This window comes from Rutidosis leptorrhynchoides, chromosome 4, assembly GCF_046630445.1.
Source record: "Rutidosis leptorrhynchoides isolate AG116_Rl617_1_P2 chromosome 4, CSIRO_AGI_Rlap_v1, whole genome shotgun sequence".
NCBI lineage: Eukaryota > Viridiplantae > Streptophyta > Magnoliopsida > Asterales > Asteraceae > Rutidosis > Rutidosis leptorrhynchoides.
Window position 1 is genome coordinate 2,119,822 of NC_092336.1, and position 20,936 is coordinate 2,140,757.

Consider the following 20,936-nt stretch of genomic DNA (forward strand, 5'->3'; position numbering starts at 1 on the left):
ATCGTACTTTTTAATTATCGCAAGTTTATTTTATCGCACTTTTATTATTCGCAATTTCATTATTGTTATTTACTTTACGCTTTAATTTAAGTCTTGTATTTATATTTATTATTTTACATTTGGTTTTAACTGCGACTAAAGTTTTAAAATCGACAAACCGGTCATTAAACGGTAAAAACCCCCCTTTATAATAATAATATTACTTATATATATATTTGTATTTTTATAAAAGTAAACTAATATAGCGTTGAGCTTTGTTTAAAAAGATTCCCTGTTGAACGAACCGGACTTACTAAAAACTACACTACTGTACGATTAGGTACACTGCCTATAAGTGTTGTAGCAAGGTTTAAGTATATCCATTCTCTAAATAAATAAATATCTTGTGTAAAATTGTATCGTATTTAATAGTATTTCCTGCTAAATTTAGTAGTATTTCGTATACCCCGCTGCAAACATCAATGCTTCACCCATCAAACATTCCGGAGTGGTGTCTTAACACTTCGACACTTCACTCGTCACTTGAACGTGGTGTCTTAGCACCTCGACACTTCACATCTCACGCTACATAAATAAATACATTATATACATACACGTATAATTATTCCACTCACCTTGGAATGCCCGCACATGTCATGTATGACATGATCTCCGTCCTCAAATCCGAGAAAGTAAACACCTATATCACACATAGGTACAATATACATATAAATAGTCATTCTCTAAAAGAGAACTCGACACAAACATCCCTTAACCGATGGATTACACCGTGCTCGCCAAAATCTGCCCATTTAACACCTAATGGACACAAACCAATTACCACTTCGGGTGGCAATTTAAACCCACTCTACAAAGTACAATTTAATCCAATTTATACTTTACAACAATTAGAACAACCTAGGTCTTAACACTAAATTACTACTTAGGTAGTAATCATTTCAAACGTCATTTACACCAAAACCCCAACACGTGCAATATTGACCCATATTGCTTCTGACCACGTTTGACTTATGTTAAAATATCATTTTAACCCAAAATTACTTCTCGCGAGTAATTATATCCAAAAACATCATTTAACACTTAACAAAAGCGTTTAACATCCATTTAATCCAAATTAGTGTCATCATCAATTTTGACCCAATTTCAAGTCAACCCATTTTGACATAAGTCCCAAAAATGCCCAAAATTACTAACGGCTATGATTATATTTCCAAAACACAAACTAATACTTAAACCAAGTATTTACATACTTGATTCACCAAAACTTGTATCAAAACTCATTTTGACTAGTACTTTGTTCTTAAGAACATCAAAACCACCAATACACTTACAAACTAGTGACTAACACCCAAATCCATGACAAATACTTCCAAATTCGTCCTCAAACCCTAAACCCACAATAATTGGGTTTACTTACACAATACATACAACAAAACCCTCAATTTCATGAGAAATAGGGTTTATACCCTAACTAGCTCAAACCCCAAACATGAACAAGAACCTTAAACAATTAAATTCGGAGTTAGAACTTACCAACAATACCAAAATGTAGCTAGGAACGCAAGGAAAAACTTTAACACTAGCACCCTCAATCGATTCAACCTTCTTCTCCCTTAAATCAAGCTTTCTCTCACTACAATGGAATTCTCTCTCTAAATGTGGATGAGAGAGTTTGTGAGGGTGAGAAATGAGCTAGAGATAAGGCTTGATCAGTTTTGAGGCTAAAAACTCGTCCTTCAAGTGAATGGACCAAAACACCCTTCAAAAACCCCTTAAAACGTAATTAAAATACTAGTTCTGCACCAGTATCGCGTTTCGCCACCCACCTTTCGCGTTCTGCGATTGTCCAAAACGCGATAATTACCACCTGAACGCGACAAGGTGACCAGTTCGAATGGTTTTCAGCCCATCGCGTTTTACCCCTGTCTGTCGCGTTACGCGACGCTTCCAAACGCGATACAACACACTTGGACGCGATGGTTGACCAGTTCCCGCTCAAAGTCAATATTTAAATCGTTTAGAAGTCATACGCGGTCAAGGTTAAACATTCAAAAGATTAAATACGTGCCTTGAACTCCATACGACATCCCAAACGTCATGTATAGAAAACGGGGTGTTACATATTTGGTGAAGTGATATTAGTTTCGAAATTATATACGTTATACATAATTACAATCTGAGTGAAATGATAGGCCTTAAAGCTATTTATACCATGCTAAGTCATGCTTAAACAAAAATAATAAAATGATAGAAATTCAAAACGTTTAAGAATAACATTAAAATGAGTAAAATACTATTTTCTTCATTTAGACGACTTCGAATGACCAGACACCTTCGGGGAGTCTTGCTCCTTTTTTTTAGCGTGATCTTAGGAATTTCAACATAATCTGAAACCGAAAATTATGTGCCGTCGAATGATACTACGTTTGGTGTCACTTATTAATGAGTTAAAATGTGTACTTAGTGAAGTGATTTTAGTTTCAAAATTATATGTGTTATACATTATTACAATGTGTGAAAAATATTAATCCTTAAAACTATTTATATCATGCTAAGTCATGCTTAAACAACCATAATAATATGATAGAAATTCAAAACATTTAAAAAGTACATTAAAATGAGTAAAATAGCATTTTCGTCATCTTGACGAACTCTAATGGCAAGACGCCTTCAGGGAGTCTTGCTCCTTGTTCTCTTTTAAAGTGATCTTAGGAATTTCAGCACGATTTAAAACCGAATTTTATCCGCCGCGAAATGTTACTTCATTTGGCGGCGCATTTTAATTAGTTAAAATTTGTATATATTTGGTGAAGTGATATTAGTTATTTGAGTAAAATAATAGGCCTTAAAGCTATTTATACCATGATAGGTCATGCTTAAACAAAAATAATAATATGATAGAAATTCAAAATGTTTAAGAATAACATTAAAATGAGTAAAATACCATTTTCGTCATCTTGACGACTTCGAATGACAAGACACCTTTAAGGAGTCTTGCTCCTTGTTCTCTTTTAAGGTGATCTTAAGAATATCAGCCCAATCTGAAACCAAAAATTATGCACCGCCAAATGATACTATATTTGGCGACGCATATTAATGAGTTAAAATATCTACTTACTTAAGAAAAATAATTATAATGTAAGAAAAATAATAATCATTACAACTATTTATACCATGCTAAGTCATGTTTAAATAAAAATAATAATATGATAAAAAATAAAAACGTTTAAAAAAAACATTAAAATTAGTAAAATAGAAATTTCGAACTCTAGTGGCAAGACATCTTCGTTACCCCTTCCCTTCCCCCCTCTCTCAACAACTCTCAATAAATAAATACTGAGTATAAATAATTAAATAATCCGTAGTAAAATAAATACCGAGCAGTAAGTTTTTTGGCTTTTTTTGCATCACCAAAATGAGAGTAAAATAAAGTAGCGTAAGTGTCAGCACTTTTGGTTTTGTCTTCCCCACAAGTTTTCTAGGGTTTCATTTTCTCGTGCTTCAGGTTGGTGCAAAACTTCTGATTTTTTTGCTGTCTTTTTTGTTCTAATAGGTCCACTACTACCTGTTTACATTATGAAGAAATTGGTCAGATCTACCATCCATCTAATCTAATTTGTTGGTATTGCATATAAGGTCATTTGATTTGATTTTATGGGCGTCAAATTTTGTGTTTAATTAGAGGTCTCGGGGGTTTGAAATTGGTTTTGCATCTCATCGTTTGGTTTGAATTAGAAGGATAAGGATATGGTGTTTCTTAAGTTGAAGAAGTTTAGGAAAGCCCACAAACAAGACAACAGTCCTCCTGTTGTTGGTGTTCCTGATGAAGTTCCCAAGGGTAAGTCGGTGGTGGATGTTGATAATGATAATGAGATTGATAACGATAATGGTGCTACTACTGCAGAGGCAGAGGCAGAGGAGGACGATGATGATTTTATCATGAATGAGGTGAAGAGAAGGCTGAAAGAACTTAGAAGAAATAGTTTTATGGTTCTCATACCTGAAGAAGAAACATGTCCCGAAGAGGAGGATGATGATGTTGAACAACAAGTGGAAGATCAGGAGAAGAATGATGGTGAATCCAATCAGTGGAGGGATGTTGAAGCAGAAGGCCGTCAATTGTGGTCTTGTTTTGGGGCTTTTTATGATAACTACTGCCAACGCATGCTCTTCTTTGATCGTCTTACTACTCAGCTGCTCAAAGAAACTTGTAATGTTTTCCACTTTAATCTCTTACTCTTATCTTATGCGTGCACGCGCGCGCACACACACACCCACACACCTTCTGGGTAAACAAATCGTGAGTGACATCACACTGGTGCGGTGACATCACACCGATGCACAAATTGCCCATCTAAGTATAAATATAAATTGGCTTCATTGTTGGCTTTACAAATCACAATTGGTAGATTCTGATTTTTAGAGACCTGGATTCCGTAGTTTTTTTCACTGCTAATGATGTACAAATATAATATATATGTATGTAGTGCGATTGTGATCCTATCCTACTTTATATGATGTCATGAGTTGTTTATTTCTACATACATACAGTTTCACTCACAGGTTCATATACTCCCTCCACTCCTTCACCAAAGTCTGTGTCCAAGAAGCTCACATCCCCACTTGGATGTCTGTCTTTGAAAACAAATCAGAATCAGGATCCTGAAGGTGAAACACAACACCTGCATCAACCAGAGAACGATCCATATCTGGATCTTGAGACCTCATATGTATCGCAAGTGTGCTTGACTTGGGAGGCACTTCACTGCCAGTACACACAATTAAGACACATAATCGCATCTCAGTCTGAAAACTCCAAATGTTACAACCATACTGCTCAGCAATTCCAGCAGTTTCAGGTTCTGTTGCAACGATTTATTGAAAATGAACCTTTCGAGCGTGGTCTCAGGCCTCAAGTTTATGCTCAAACCAGAAATTCCTTTTCTAAACTTCTTCAGGTTCCAAATATATTAGGTAAGCAAGAAAGATTTTATGATGCTTCTATAGCTTTATGCAGACCCCAGTCAGTAGGGTACCGTGGGACTAAAGGGTGAAATCTTTATATGTGTTGTGTATTTCTTCTTGTTGAAATTATTAAAATTTGATTGATTGATTGATTTGTTTACATGTAGGTCAAGAGAGGAAAGAGATAACACAAGAGGAATCAGAAATGATGGTGCATGCTCCAGATCTTATCAGAATAATTGAGAGCTCAATTCTTACTTTTCAACTCTTTATAAAGATGGACAAGAACAAGTCAAATGGTGTCCGGAATCTCTTTGGAGGCCAGAATAGCAGCAACCAGATGGCCACTCCTCTTCAGCAGGTTCAATATTCACTTGAGAAGGTAAAGCTCAACATTTCGTGGTGTTATGTGCATATTTTTTAGATTATATTATATATATTGCAAAAGATGTGGCATCCGATTTCCTTGGCTTGTGTTACTCTGATTTGTTGGGTTGGGGGGATGGGGGTCCTGATGATGAAAGTAAAAGGTTAGGTTCATATATGAAGTTGGTTTGGGCCTATATTCCCTCAATTTATTACTGTATTATTTTTTATTATTATATCTCATATGAATGAATGAATGAATGAATGAATATAAAATGCAGAGGAAGGTGAAGTTGAAGGAGCTGTGGAAAAAGAGGAAAGGCGGGAAAAAGAAATTGTGGCCTACAACACAAGAGGAGGTGGAGTTGTTACTTGGGCTTATAGATGTGAAGGTGATAAGCAGGGTGCTACGGATGGTGAAGCTTAGCAAAGAGCAATTGTTTTGGAGTGAAGAAAAGATGATGAAGCTGGATTTATCAGGAAAACTCCAAAGGGATCCGTCTCCCATTCTTTTCCCTTGTTGATAGTCAAATGATGCAGGCAAGGCAAGGCAGGCATGGCGTATCAAATAGATGGCACCATATTATTAGTAGTAACTAGCCAAGGCAGGCATGGCGTATCAAATAGATGGCACCATATTATTAGTAGTAACTAGCCAAGTATTTTTTCTTTAGTAGCATTGTAAATTTAACTTTAAGAGATTTTGTTATTTCATCATCTGTGAATTGAAGGCTTAGTAGCTTTATGCAGTGACGTTAATGTTTCTTTTAAAACATCTATCATGTTGCTCTTTCCCATGAATTTTTTTTTTTTTTTTTTCTCTAATCTTCTGTGGTGGATTTTCATTATGCTTAATGGTTTAACCTGAAAATTCACCTAATTCAGTGTATGCCGTACCGTACGTGTATATAAACCAAAACTGCTTAAGAAAGTACGTAAATCTTGACCAAATATTATTAATATAGAGATAGAGAAGTTAAACTTGTAGACATGTCGGCTAAAACTCGTATGTAGGAAGATAGTAAAATATACTCCCTAGCATGGGCGAAATCCACCGTTCTTTTCCAAAGAAATTATATATAGCTTAAATAGAACATAAGATCGATCGAGTATGAAGTTTGAACAAATTCAGTTAATCTGATATTGCTGTGTTGTTATGAAGATGAAGAAGCAGTGCTATATAATGCAAACTAAAGAGGCATAAATGCCATCCTTGATATTGAGGACTGAGGAGTTCTTCATGTTTTCCTTTCTCTGCAATGACTCCGTTTTTCATGACAACGGTAACATCATCTCCCTGAATTGTGGACAGCCTGTGGGCCACCACTAGTGTGGTTCTGTGTACAATAACTCCATCAAGTGAGTCCTGTACGACTTTCTCAGATTCAGCATCCAGGGCACTAGTCACCTCATCGAGTAACAAAATCTTTGGAGCCTTAACGATGTCTCTTGCTATTGCAACTCTTTCCTTGGATCCCTCGTTCACCTACGTATGTATCATACCCCTGGATTCACATATAAATGTTTTAGATTTAATTTTTAAAACTCAGAATGATCAGCTACAGATGCCATCTCTTTTCGTGGACCAATTTCACTCTCTTTTAAAATTACTAGGTGAGAGGTGATTTATATCAAGGGTGGAAACTTTGACCCATATACTTACTAGTGGATCCATTCGGGTAATTTTTAATCTTACTAGGTAGTGTACACATTAAGGAAATCGCATAGGAAAAATGTCACGCATATTTGCTGTTAAAAACAAAAATTGAAAAGAAATATCGGTTATGGGTGAGGGTATGAATGAATAGTAATACCAAGGCTAGGGGCGAAGTTGAAGCTGCCACGTCAGCTCCAAGCCTACCCCCAAGCCTGAATAAAGATTGAAAACAAAAACTAAAAAGAAATATAAGTTATGAGTGAGGGTATGAATGAATAGTAACACCAAGGCTAGGGGCCAACTCGAAGCTACCACGTCAGCTCTAAGCCAACCATTAAGCCTTTAATGATTGAATATATTGGTGTTCCATCTCTCTCATTATTTGATCCATCCTTTCATTTCATCAGTTTTTATGAACTGTACTGTACAGAACTTTGAAATTATATTACGATTTCAAGACATATTAAATTTATGAAAATCGGGAAATTCTAGTTAGGATAATGATTAAATTTATCTCAAATCAAGATATTTACTCCGTATTAAACAATGTTTGACATGTTGCTATATTATCAGTCCTTTAAATAAATGTAGTCAGTGTGTCAACTGTCAAATGCAATGCAGTTAAATAAATGTAGTCAGTGTGTCAACTGTCAAATGCAATGCAGTTACATAACCCAAAGAAACAAAACAGTTACATAACCAAAATGACTAATTCATATGTAAATGGGTTAAAATTGTCACTCTTGACTCCACAAGATACTTGCACTCATCTCTTTCTGTTTAAATTTTCTCTAGTGAAAAAGGATTGCCATATGAAGCTAGAAAGGCTTTGGTGTGGCATCAATCAACTTCTTGTTCTAATTCATATTGATTGTCAATTCCTATCATAAGATATCCGAAATTCTTGGCCTTTCATTTGAGAAATCAATATGTGATTCTCGCCCATTTCATCTTTTGTGCAACGAAATAATGTATTACACTCATTAGTTTAGTATCTGTAGTGACCCGAACTTTTTCATGTTTATATATATATTAAATGAAATTATTATTTACATGATTAAGTGTTTCCAACATGTTAAGCAATCAAACTTGTTAAGACTTGATTAATTGAAATAGGTTTCATATAGACAATTGACCACCCAAGTTGACCGGTGATTCACGAACGTTAAAACTTGTAAAAACTATATGATGACATATATATGGTTATATATATAGTTAACATGATTTTATTATAAGTATGTATCTCATTAGGTATTTTAACAATGAGTTATATACATAAAAATGAGACTATTAATTTAAGAAACTCGAAAACGATATATATAACGATTATCGTTATAACAACGTCTTACTAGGTACATATGAATCATATTAAGATATTGATACACTTGGTTAATTATGTTAAATGATAAGTAAATATATTATTAAGTGTATTAACAATGAAATACATATGTAAAAATAAGACTACTAACTTAATGATTTCGAAACGAGACATATATGTAACGATTATCGTTGTAACGACATTTAACTGTATATATATCATACTAAGATATATTATATATCATAATATCATGATAATATAACAATTTAACATCTCATTTGTTATAATAAACAATGGGTTAACAACATTCAACAAGATCGTTAACCTAAAGGTTTCAAAACAACATTTACATGTAACGACTAACGATGACTTAACGACTCAGTTAAAATGTATATACATGTAGTGTTTTAATATGTATTCATACACTTTTGAAAGACTTCAAGACACTTATCAAAATACTTCTACTTAACAAAAATGCTTACAATTACATCCTCGTTCAGTTTCATCAACAATTCTACTCGTATGCACCCGTATTCGTACTCGTACAATACACAGCTTTTAGATGTATGTACTATTAGTATATACACTTCAATGATCAGCTCTTAGCAGCCCATGTGAGTCACCTAACACATGTGGAACCATCATTTGGCAACTAGCATGAAATATCTTATAAAATTACAAAAATATGAGTAATCATTCATGACTTATTTACATGAAAACAAAATTACATATCCTTTATATCTAATCCATACACCAACGACCAAAAACACCTACAAACACTTTCATTCTTCAATTTTCTTCATCTAATTGATCTCTCTCAAGTTCTATCTTCAAGTTCTAAGTGTTCTTCATAAATTTCAAAAGTTCTAGTTTCATAAAATCAAGAATACTTCCAAGATTGCAAGTTTACTTCCAAGTTTTCTAAATCCATTCCAAGTAATCATCCAAGATCAAGAAACCTTTGTTACTTACAGTAGGTTATCTTTCTAATACAAGGTAATAATCATATTCAAACTTTAATTCAATTTCTATAACTATAACAATCTTATTTCGAGTAGAAATCTTACTTGAAATTGTTTTCGTGTCATGATTCTGCTTCAAGAACTTTCAAGCCATCCAAGGATCCTTTGAAGCTAGATCTATTTTTCTCATTTCCAGTAGGTTTATCCAAGGAACTTGAGGTAGTAATGATGTTCATAACATCATTCGATTCATACATATAAAGCTATCTTATTCGAAGGTTTAAACTTGTAATCACTAGAACATAGTTTAGTTAATTCTAAACTTGTTCGCAAATAAAAGTTAATCCTTCTAACTTGACTTTTAAAATCAACTAAACACATGTTCTATATCTATATGATATGCTAACTTAATGATTTAAAACCTGGAAACACGAAAAACACCGTAAAACCGGATTTACGCCGTCGTAGTAACACCGCGGACTGTTTTGGGTTAGTTAATTAAAAACTATGATAAACTTTGATTTAAAAGTTGTTATTCTGGAAAAATGATTTTTATTATGAACATGAAACTATATCCAAAAATTATGGTTAAACTCAAAGTGAAAGTATGTTTTCTAAAATGGTCATCTTGACGTCGTTCTTTCGACTGAAATGACTACCTTTACAAAAATGACTTGTAACTTATTTTTCCGACTATAAACCTATACTTTTTCTGTTTAGATTCATAAAATAGAGTTCAATATAAAACCATAGCAATTTGATTCACTCAAAACGGATTTAAAATGAATAAGTTATGGGTAAAACAAGATTGGATAATTTTTCTCATTTTAGCTACGTGAAAATTGGTAACAAATCTATTCCAACCATAACTTAATCAACTTGTATTGTATATTATGTAATCTTGAGATACCATAGACACGTATACAATGTTTCGACCTATCATGTCGACACATCTATATATATTTCGGAACAACCATAGACACTCTATATGTGAATGTTGGAGTTAGCTATACAGGGTTGAGGTTGATTCCAAAATATATATAGTTTGAGTTGTGATCAATACTGAGATACGTATACACTGGGTCGTGGATTGATTCAAGATAATATTTATCGATTTATTTCTGTACATCTAACTGTGGACAACTAGTTGTAGGTTACTAACGAGGACAGCTGACTTAATAAACTTAAAACATCAAAATATATTAAAAGTATTGTAAATATATTTTGAACATACTTTGATATATATGTATATATTCTTATAGGTTCGTGAATCAACCAGTGGCCAAGTCTTACTTCCCGACGAAGTAAAAATCTGTGAAAGTGAGTTATAGTCCCACTTTTAAAATCTAATATTTTTGGGATGAGAATACATGCAGGTTTTATAAATGATTTACAAAATAGACACAAGTACGTGAAACTACATTCTATGGTTGAATTATCGAAATCGAATATGCCCCTTTTTATTAAGTCTGGTAATCTAAGAATTAGGGAACAGACACCTTAATTGACGCGAATCCTAAAGATAGATCTATTGGGCCTAACAAACCCCATCCAAAGTACCGGATGCTTTAGTACTTCGAAATTTATATCATATCCGAAGGGTGTCCCGGAATGATGGGGATATTCTTATATATGCATCTTGTTAATGTCGGTTACCAGGTGTTCACCATATGAATGATTTTTATCTCTATGTATGGGATGTGTATTGAAATATGAAATCTTGTGATCTATTGTTACAATTTGACATATATATAGGTTAAACCTATAACTCACCAACATTTTTGTTGACGTTTAAAGCATGTTTATTCTCAGGTGAATACTAAGAGCTTCCGCTGTTGCATACTAAAATAAGGACAAGATTTAGAGTCCATGTTTGTATGATATTGTGTAAAAAAACTGCATTCAAGAAACTGATTTCGATGTAACATATTTGTATTGTAAGCCATTATGTAATGGTCGTGTGTAAACAGGATATTTTAGATTATCATTATTTGATAATCTACGTAAAGCTTTTTAAACCTTTATTTATGAAATAAAGGTTATGGTTTGTTTTAAAAATGAATGCAGTCTTTGAAAAACGTCTCATATAGAGGTCAAAACCTCGCAACGAAATCAATTAATATGGAACGTTTTAATCAATAAGAACGGAACATTTCAGTTGGTATCCGAGCGTTGGTCTTAGAGAACCAGAAAATTTGCATTAGTGTGTCTTATCGAGTTTGTTAGGATGCATTAGTGAGTCTAGACTTCGACCGTGTTTTCTTTAAAAATGATTGCTTAACATTTTTGTTGGAAACTATATATTATTAACATGTATATATTATGTGATATATTAATCTCTTAACATGTTTGATATTGTGTGATAGATTTCTACCTCTAGCACAAATCCCATTGACTCACCTAATAATAACGAAGAGTCGAATATATATTGGACTGATTCACAAGTTCCCGAAGAAGAACCGGAAGAAGAATCAGAACCGGAAGAGGAGGAACCTGAGGAGGAAATAGAACCGGTGGGGGAAATAATAAAATGGTTAAGTAAAAGAAAATCCTCAACCAACCGACCAAGGTTAATTATGGTCAATGGTGTTTCCGCCAAGGAAGCAAAATATTGGAAGGATTACCAATTCTCCGATGAATCGGATTCCGACGAGAATTTCGATGATGTTATAGAAATTACCCCAACTGAATTTAAAAAGGTAAAAGAAAATAATAACGGAAAGGGCATAAAAATAGAGAAATCTAATTCCAACCCCGATGAACTTTATATGTATCGTCAACCCCCGAAGCCCTTAAGTTGTAACAATGACCCGGGAACCTCTAAACCACCAGGTTTTTCTAAACCGTTGTGGAAAACGACAGCTCGTATTAGGGGAACATCATATATCCCTAGAAACTTGGCAAAACGAACCAAAACCGAAGAAGAAGAAACGAGCGATTCGGAATAAGATAGTTGTATTCGTGTGGTGTAATATATGTAATATAGTGTGCTTATGCTTTATGATATATGTAAAAAATTGCTTGTATTAATAAGTATTTTTTTTATGAATCTAACTCTTGTCTATTTTACAGTATAAAAACACAAAATGGATAGACAACCCAATATTTTAAGAGACCTACCCGGAGACATGATTGATGAAATCTTGTCTAGAGTCGGTCAGAATTCTTCGGCACAACTATTTACGGCGAAATCAGTTTGCAAGACATTCGAAGAACGTTCCAAGAATGTCTTGGTTTATAAGAGACTTTCGTTTGAAAGATGGGGGATATCACATTGGGAAACCCATAAGTTACGATGTATTTACTTTGACGCATATATTGCGGGGAACCCAAATGCTATTTTACGTAACGGGTTAAGAAATTATCTTGACTCAATGTATCCGAATATAGGACTTCATGATTTAGAAAAAACGGCTAACATGCAACATAAAGAAGCATGCTATGCTTACGGGTTAGTAATGTTCGTTTCTCACCAAAGTGAGAAAAAGAACATCGGGCTACAACTATTAAACAAAACGTTCCCACAAGTGACGGAGTCGGTAATTGGGGTAAGAAATGAGGTTTTTAGGTTATTACGAGACTGTTGGTCATTACGTAACCCTCGTCCCTTTGACGACGTTACAACACGCTGTCTTATCAACGGCCATAACGGTTATGTTTCACAAGACCAAGGATGGGAAGTAGTCCTAGTAAAACCAGAATGCATGACTTGTTTCTGGACATATGAATTACGTGTCTTTATTGCCTTTGCTGAACGACTTGTGTACTAGCTAGAATTATCTTCACAACTATCTTGTATCAAAGTTATTGTGTGCTATATTTCATGCTTTATGTAAAATAAGCGGTATTGTAAGTTTGTAAAATATTGTATAAAAGTTTGAACGCGAAATATTATTATAATCAGTTTTTCATATAGAATTGTAGTAGTTGAATTGTATATTAGCTACTAAGTATGAACTTAACGGGTAGGTACTACCCGAATTTAAACTTATAAAACGCTAATATGAAGAAAAAGCTTTTATAAATGAGTTCATATTATGCTACGAAATACTATTAACTACTCTTAATATTCTGTATGATTAACTTGTTCCATTTGACTATTTTGAAGGAAATGGCACCGACTACTCGACACACCGTGAATATGAATGAAGAGGAATTCCGTACTTTTCTAGCTTCAAACATAGCCGCAGTACAGGCTGCGCTACATACCAACAATAACCTTGGATCTAGCAGTACAGGAAATCGTGTAGGATGCACCTACAAAGAATTCACTGCCTGCAAACCTTTGGAATTTGATGGAACCGAAGGACCGATCGGATTGAAACGGTGGACCGAGAAGGTCGAATCGGTGTTTGCCATAAGTAAGTGTACTGAAGAGGACAAAGTGAAGTACGCTACGCATACCTTCACAGGTTCTGCGTTAACATGGTGGAATACCTATCTAGAGCAAGTGGGACAAGATGAACGAGAAGTACCGTCCCAGAACCGAGGTCAATAAGCTCAAGACAGAACTTAGAGGGTTACGAACCCAAGGATTTGATATTACCACGTACGAAAGACGATTCACAGAATTGTGCCTATTGTGTCCGGGAGTGTTCGAAGATGAGGAAGAGAAGATCGACGCGTTTGTGAAAGGATTACCGGAAAGAATCCAAGAAGATATAAGTTCACACGAGCCCGCCTCCATACAACAGGCATGTAGAATGGCTCACAAACTAGTGAACCAGATTGAGGAAAGAATTAAAGAACAGACGGCTGAAGAGGCCAATGTAAAGCAAGTCAAAAGAAAGTGGGAGGAAAACGGTGATAAGAATCACCAATACAACAACAACAGCTATTACAATAATAATCGCAACAATTATCCCAACAATCGCAACATCAATCGCAACTACAACAAACGGCCCAACAACAACAACAACAACAACAACAACAACAACAACAACAACAACAACAACAACAACAACAACAACAACAACAACAACAACAACAACAACAACAACAACAACAACAACAACGACAACAGCAACAACAGCAAATACAACAATTATCCCAACAACAATAACAACCGCAACAACAATAACAATCAGAAGCAGCTATGCCAAAGGTGTGAAAAGTATCACTCGGGGTTCTGCACCAAATTTTGCAACAAGTGTAAAAGAAATGGTCATAGCGCGGCGAAGTGTGAGGTCTACGGACCAGGGGTTAACAGAATGAAAGGAACAAATGGTGTCGGAACGAGTAATGGCGGAGCAAGTAGTGTCGGAGCAAGTTATGCCAATGTAGTTTGTTATAAATGTGGAAAACCGGGCCACATTATTAAAAATTGCCCAAACCAGGAGAACACGAATGGACAAGGCCGTGGAAGAGTTTTCAATATTAATGCGGCAGAGGCACAGGAAGACCCGGAGCTTGTTACGGGTACGTTTCTTATTGACAATAAATCTGCTTATGTTTTATTTGATTCGGGTGCGGATAGAAGCTATATGAGTAGAGATTTTTGTGCTAAATTAAGTTGTCCATTGACGTCGTTGGATAGTAAATTTTTACTCGAATTAGCAAACGGTAAATTAATTTCAGCAGATAATATATGCCGGAATCGAGAAATTAAACTGGGTAGCGAAATATTTAAGATTGATTTGATACCAGTAGAGTTAGGGAGTTTTGATGTAATAGTTGGCATGGACTAGCTGAAGAAGGTGAAAGCAGAGATCGTATGTTATAAAAATGCAATTCGCATTGTATGAGAAGAAGGAGAACCCTTAATGGTGTACGGAGAAAAGGGCAACATGAAGCTACATCTTATTAGTAATTTAAAGGTACAAAAACTAATAAGAAAAGGTTGCTATGCTGTTCTAGCACACGTCGAGAAAGTACAAACTGAAGAAAAGAGCATCAATGATGTTCCCGTCGCAAAAGAATTTCCCGATGTATTTCCGAAAGAATTACCGGGACTACCTCCACATCGATCTGTTGAATTTCAAATAGATCTTGTACCAGGAGCTGCACCAATAGCTCGTGCTCCTTATAGACTCGCATCCAGCGAGATGAAAGAACTGCAAAGCCAACTGCAAGAACTATTAGAACGTGGTTTCATTCGACCAAGCACATCACCATGGGGAGCTCCTGTTTTGTTTGTCAAGAAGAAGGATGGTACATTTAGGTTGTGTATTGACTACAGAGAGTTGAACAAACTTACCATCAAAAACCGTTATCCACTGCCGAGAATTGACGACTTATTTGATCAACTACAAGGCTCGTCGGTTTATTCGAAGATCGATTTACGTTCTGGATATCATCAAATGCGAGTAAAGGAGGATGATATTCCAAAAACTGCTTTTAGGACGCGTTATGGTCATTACGAGTTTATGGTTATGCCGTTTGGATTGACTAACGCACCAGTTGTGTTCATGGACCTTATGAACCGAGTGTGTGAGCCATATCTTGACAAGTTTGTCATTGTTTTCATCGATGACATACTTATTTACTCAAAGAATGATCAAGAGCACGAAGAACATTTGAGAAAAGTGCTAGAAATATTAAGGAAAGAAAAACTGTACGCTAAGTTTTCAAAGTGTGCATTTTGGTTGGAAGAAGTTCAATTCCTCGGTCACATAGTGAACAAAGAAGGTATCCAAGTGGACCCGGCAAAGATCGAAACCGTTGAAAAGTGGGAAAGCCCAAAAACTCCGAAGCATATACGTCAATTTTTAGGATTGGCTGGTTACTACAGAAGATTCATCCAAGATTTCTCCAAAATAGCAAAACCCTTGACTGCATTAACGCATAAAGGGAAGAAATTTGAATGGAAGGATGAACAAGAGAAGGCGTTTCAATTATTGAAGAAAAAGCTAACTACGGCACCTATATTGTCATTGCCTGAAGGGAATGATGATTTTGTGATTTATTGTGACGCATCAAAGCAAGGTCTCGGTTGTGTATTAATGCAACGAACGAAGGTGATTGCTTATGCGTCTAGACAATTGAAGATTCACGAGCAAAATTATACGACGCATGATTTGGAATTAGGCGCGGTTGTTTTTGCATTAAAGACTTGGAGGCACTACTTATATGGGGTCAAAAGTATTATATATACCGACCACAAAAGTCTTCAACACATATTTAATCAGAAACAACTGAATATGAGGCAGCGTAGGTGGATTGAATTGTTGAATGATTACGACTTTGAGATTTGTTACCACCCGGGGAAGGCAAATGTGGTAGCCGACGCCTTGAGCAGAAAGGACAGAGAACCCGTTCGGGTAAAATCTCTGAATATAATGATTCACACTAACCTTACTACTCAAATAAAGGAGGCGCAACAAGGAGTTTTAAAAGAGGGAAATTTAAAGGATGAAATACCCAAAGGATCGGAGAAGCATCTTAATATTCGGGAAGACGGAACCCGGTATAGGGCTGAAAGAATTTGGGTACCAAAATTTTGAGATATGAGAGAAATGGTACTTAGAGAAGCTCATAAAACCAGATACTCAATACATCCTGGAACGGGGAAGATGTACAAAGATCTTAAGAAACATTTTTGGTGGCCAGGTATGAAAGCCGATATTGCTAAATATGTAGGAGAATGTTTGACGTATTCTAAGGTCAAAGCTGAACATCGGAAACCATCAGGTCTACTACAACAACCTGAAATCCCGGAATGGAAATGGGAAAACATTACCATGGATTTCATTACTAAATTGCCAAGGACTGCAAGTGGTTATAATACTATTTGGGTAATATTTGATCGTCTCACCAAGTCAGCACACTTCCTGCCAATAAGAGAAGATGACAAGATGGAGAAGTTAGCACGACTGTATTTGAAGGAAGTCGTCTCCAGACATGGAATACCAATCTCTATTATCTCTGATAGGGATGGCAGATTTATTTCAAGATTCTGGCAGACATTACAGCAAGCATTGGGAACTCGTCTAGACATGAGTACTGCCTATCATCCACAAACTGATGGGCAGAGCGAAAGGACGATACAAACGCTTGAAGACATGCTACGAGCTTGTGTTATTGATTTCGGAAACAGTTGGGATTGACATCTACCGTTAACAAAATTTTCCTACAACAACAGCTACCATTCAAGCATTGAGATGGCGCCGTTTGAAGCACTTTATGGTAGAAAGTGCAGGTCTCCGATTTGTTGGAGTGAAGTGGGGGATAGACAGATTACGGGTCCGGAGAAAATGCAAGAAACTACCGAGAAAATCATCCAAATTCAACAAAGATTGAAAACCGCCCAGAGTCGACAAAAGAGCTACGCGGACAGTAAAAGAAAAGATATAGAGTTTGAAATTGGAGAAATGGTCATGCTTAAGGTTTCACCTTAAAAAGGCGTTGTTCGATTTGGTAAACGAGGAAAATTAAATCCAAGGTATATTGGACCATTCAAGATTATTGATCGTGTCGGACTTGAATTACCTCAACAACTCGCGGCTGTACATAACACTTTCCACGTCTCAAATTTGAAGAAATGTTTTGCTAAAGAAGATCTCACTATTCCGTTGGACGAAATCCAAATCAATGAAAAACTTCAATTCATTGAAGAACCCGTCGAAATAATGGATCGTGAGGTTAAGAGACTTAAACAAAACAAGATACCGATTGTTAAGGTTTGATGGAATGCTCGTAGAGGACCCGAGTTCACCTGGGAGCGTGAAGATCAGATGAAGAAGAAATACCCGCATTTATTTCCAGAAGATACGTCAATACCTCCAACTACTTAAAATTTCGGGACGAAATTTATTTAACGGGTAGGTACTGTAGTGACCCGAACTTTTCCATGTTTATATATATATTAAATGAAATTGTTATTTACATGATTAAGTGTTTTCAACATGTTAAGCAATCAAACTTGTTAATACTTGATTAATTGAAATAGGTTTCATATAGACAATTGACCACCCAAGTTGACCGGTGATTCACGAACGTTATGAAAGGACCCGTTCATATACATTATAAACGATTCACAATAGTTGATTACATTGCGAGGTATTTGACCTCTATATGATACATTTTACAAACATTGCATTCGTTTTTAAAAGACAATCTTTCTTTACATCGAAAATTGACAGGCATGCATACCATTTCATAATATCCACTATCCAACTATAAATTGATTTAATAATAATCTTTGATGAACTCAATGACTCGAATGCAACGTTCTTCGAAATATGCTATGAAAGACTCCAAGTAATATCTTTAAAATGAGCAAATGCACAGCGGAAGATTTCTTTAACACCTGAGAATAAACATGCTTTAAAGTGTCAACCAAAAGGTTGGTGAGTTCATTAGTTTATCATAATCATTTATTTCCATCATTTTAATAGACCACAAGAATTTCATTTCCAGTTCTCATAAATATACGTCCCATGCATAGAGACAAAAATAATCATTCATATGGTGAACACCTGGTAACCGACATTAACTAGATACATATAAGAATATCCCCTATCATTCCGGGATCCTCCTTCGGACATGATATAAATTTCGAAGTACTAAAGCATCCGGTACTTTGGATGGGGTTTGTTAGGCCCAATAGATCTATCTTTAAGATTCGCGTCAATTAGGGTGTCTGTTCCCTAATTCTTAGATTACCAGACTTTAATAAAAAGGGGCATATTCGATTTCGATAATTCAACCATAGAATGTAGTTTCAATTACTTGTGTCTATTTCGTCAAACATTTATAAAAGCGCATGTATTCTCAGTCCCAAAAATATAAAGGGTAAAAAGGCAAATGAAACTCACCATACTGTATTTCGTAGTAAAAATACATATAACGTCATTGAACAAGTGCAAGGTTGGCCTCGGATTCACGAACCTAAATTAATTATATATATTTATGTGTTGGTCAATATTTGTCTAACAAATTAGGTCAAGTCATAGTGTACCACAATCCTAATGCTCGAGACTAATATGCAAAAGTCAACAAAAGTAAATTTGACTCAAAATAATATCCAAAAATCTATACATGATTAATATATAGTTTAAATATCGTCGTTTTATATTTTTAAATATTTTTAAAAGATTTATTAGAGTAAATAATATAATTTATTTATTAATAAATAAAATTTTATATTAAATTTATATAATAAAATATACTTTTATATATATTTAAGTAATAAAATTTATAGGGTTCATTTAATATCATAAAGATAATATGATAGGTATTATTAAAGTAAGTTATTACACGTAGTAAAATATGTTTGTATCACATATTTATTTGATAAAATAATATCTATAATGATAGTAAGTAAAAGTTGTATTATTTTATAATAATAATTATTATTATAAAAATATCAATATTTATAATTACTAAGATGATATTATGATAAAACGATAATTCTAATTATGATAACTTTAATATTTACGATAATTTTTAATATTATCTTTAAAATAATAATTCTATTTAAAATAATAATAATAATGATATTTTATAGTAACAATGACATTTCTATTAAAATGATAATGTTTGTTAAAATGATAGTTTTAATACTAACGATACTTTTAATAATAATAGTAATGATAAAAATAATAAGAACGATAATTTTATCTAAATCAATATCTTATAATATTTTAATTTCATCATGAAACTCTTACCCATTATTTCCTAATCATTTCGTTTAATAGCTTTTAATCGTCTTTTATATCGTGTTCATAATAATGATAATAATAGTAATCAAAATAATTAGGTGTTACAAATATTTGTTTTAATTACAGTAATATTAATAATGATAGTTACTATAACATTATTAACGATAATACTAATAATTATCTTAATGATAATATAGTAATAATAATAATAACAATAACAATAACTATTTTTAAATAATGATATATATATTAATAATGATAATAATAATAATAATACCAATAATAATAATAATAATAATAATTGGATAATAATAATAATACTAATTATAACTTTAACGATAATAACGATAGTAATAAAAAAAATAACAATTTTTAATGATAAATCCCTTTTATTGATAAAGATAATAATAATGATAATAATAAGATAAAACTAGAACGACGATAAAAACGACGATAATAATAATCATTTTTAATAAAAATATCGAAAATTCAATTGATTATAACTTCTAATCCGTTCATCGAAACCATTCGATATCTAAAGGAAAAGTTCTTAATTTTTCGCTAGCTTTCTAAGGACATGCATATCTTATACCTTATCTCAACCGCAAGTGTAACTAATTCAAGATTCAACCTAACCTGTCTAAGGGCAATATCAAAAGTACAAGCATGCATAATCCTAAATACTCGAGCACTAGTCAGGGATACACTATTAGTATGTAAAAGTTAAATTATGAGTACTCACGTATCAATATTGAGATTCAATATTGCAGGAAAGGTACGTAGACGCAACAGAAATGATAAACACTATATTGACCTCACGAGCATACCCATGAACCATACTCAATCACCTCCATAGCTATAACCCATAATTTCCTTAATCCTATCCCACTCGAAAAACAATTTCGAAATCACTCGGACAGCACTCCGTCGTAATATTTTATGTATACTAATAATATCTTGAAATAATACGGAGTAAATATATATATATGTAAATCGATTGAGAGAGTTTAGAGAAAAATATTTTCAAGTTTCTATGAAATAATGAAACCTATTGAATTCTATTTATA

At 34.1% G+C, this 20,936-nt stretch overlaps 1 protein-coding gene across 3 annotated transcripts; it reads left to right on the forward strand.

Annotated features, from left to right (window-relative positions):
- The first annotated feature begins 3,442 nt into the window (after positions 1 to 3,442).
- Positions 3,443 to 6,106, forward strand: LOC139839839 (uncharacterized). Of its 3 annotated transcripts, XM_071830010.1 has the most exons (6): positions 3,443 to 3,505; positions 3,683 to 4,210; positions 4,552 to 4,974; positions 5,133 to 5,347; positions 5,613 to 5,881; positions 5,937 to 6,106. In XM_071830010.1, the coding sequence occupies exons 2-5, from the start codon at positions 3,748 to 3,750 to the stop codon at positions 5,853 to 5,855; spliced, it is 1,344 nt and encodes a 447-aa protein (XP_071686111.1). In that variant the 5' UTR covers positions 3,443 to 3,505; positions 3,683 to 3,747; the 3' UTR covers positions 5,856 to 5,881; positions 5,937 to 6,106. The 3 variants fall into 3 exon arrangements, with proteins under 3 accessions (XP_071686111.1, XP_071686110.1, XP_071686112.1); XM_071830009.1 differs by having other exon boundaries at positions 3,457 to 4,210; XM_071830011.1 differs by having other exon boundaries at positions 3,457 to 4,210; positions 4,564 to 4,974.
- Positions 6,107 to 20,936: the final 14,830 nt, after the last annotated feature.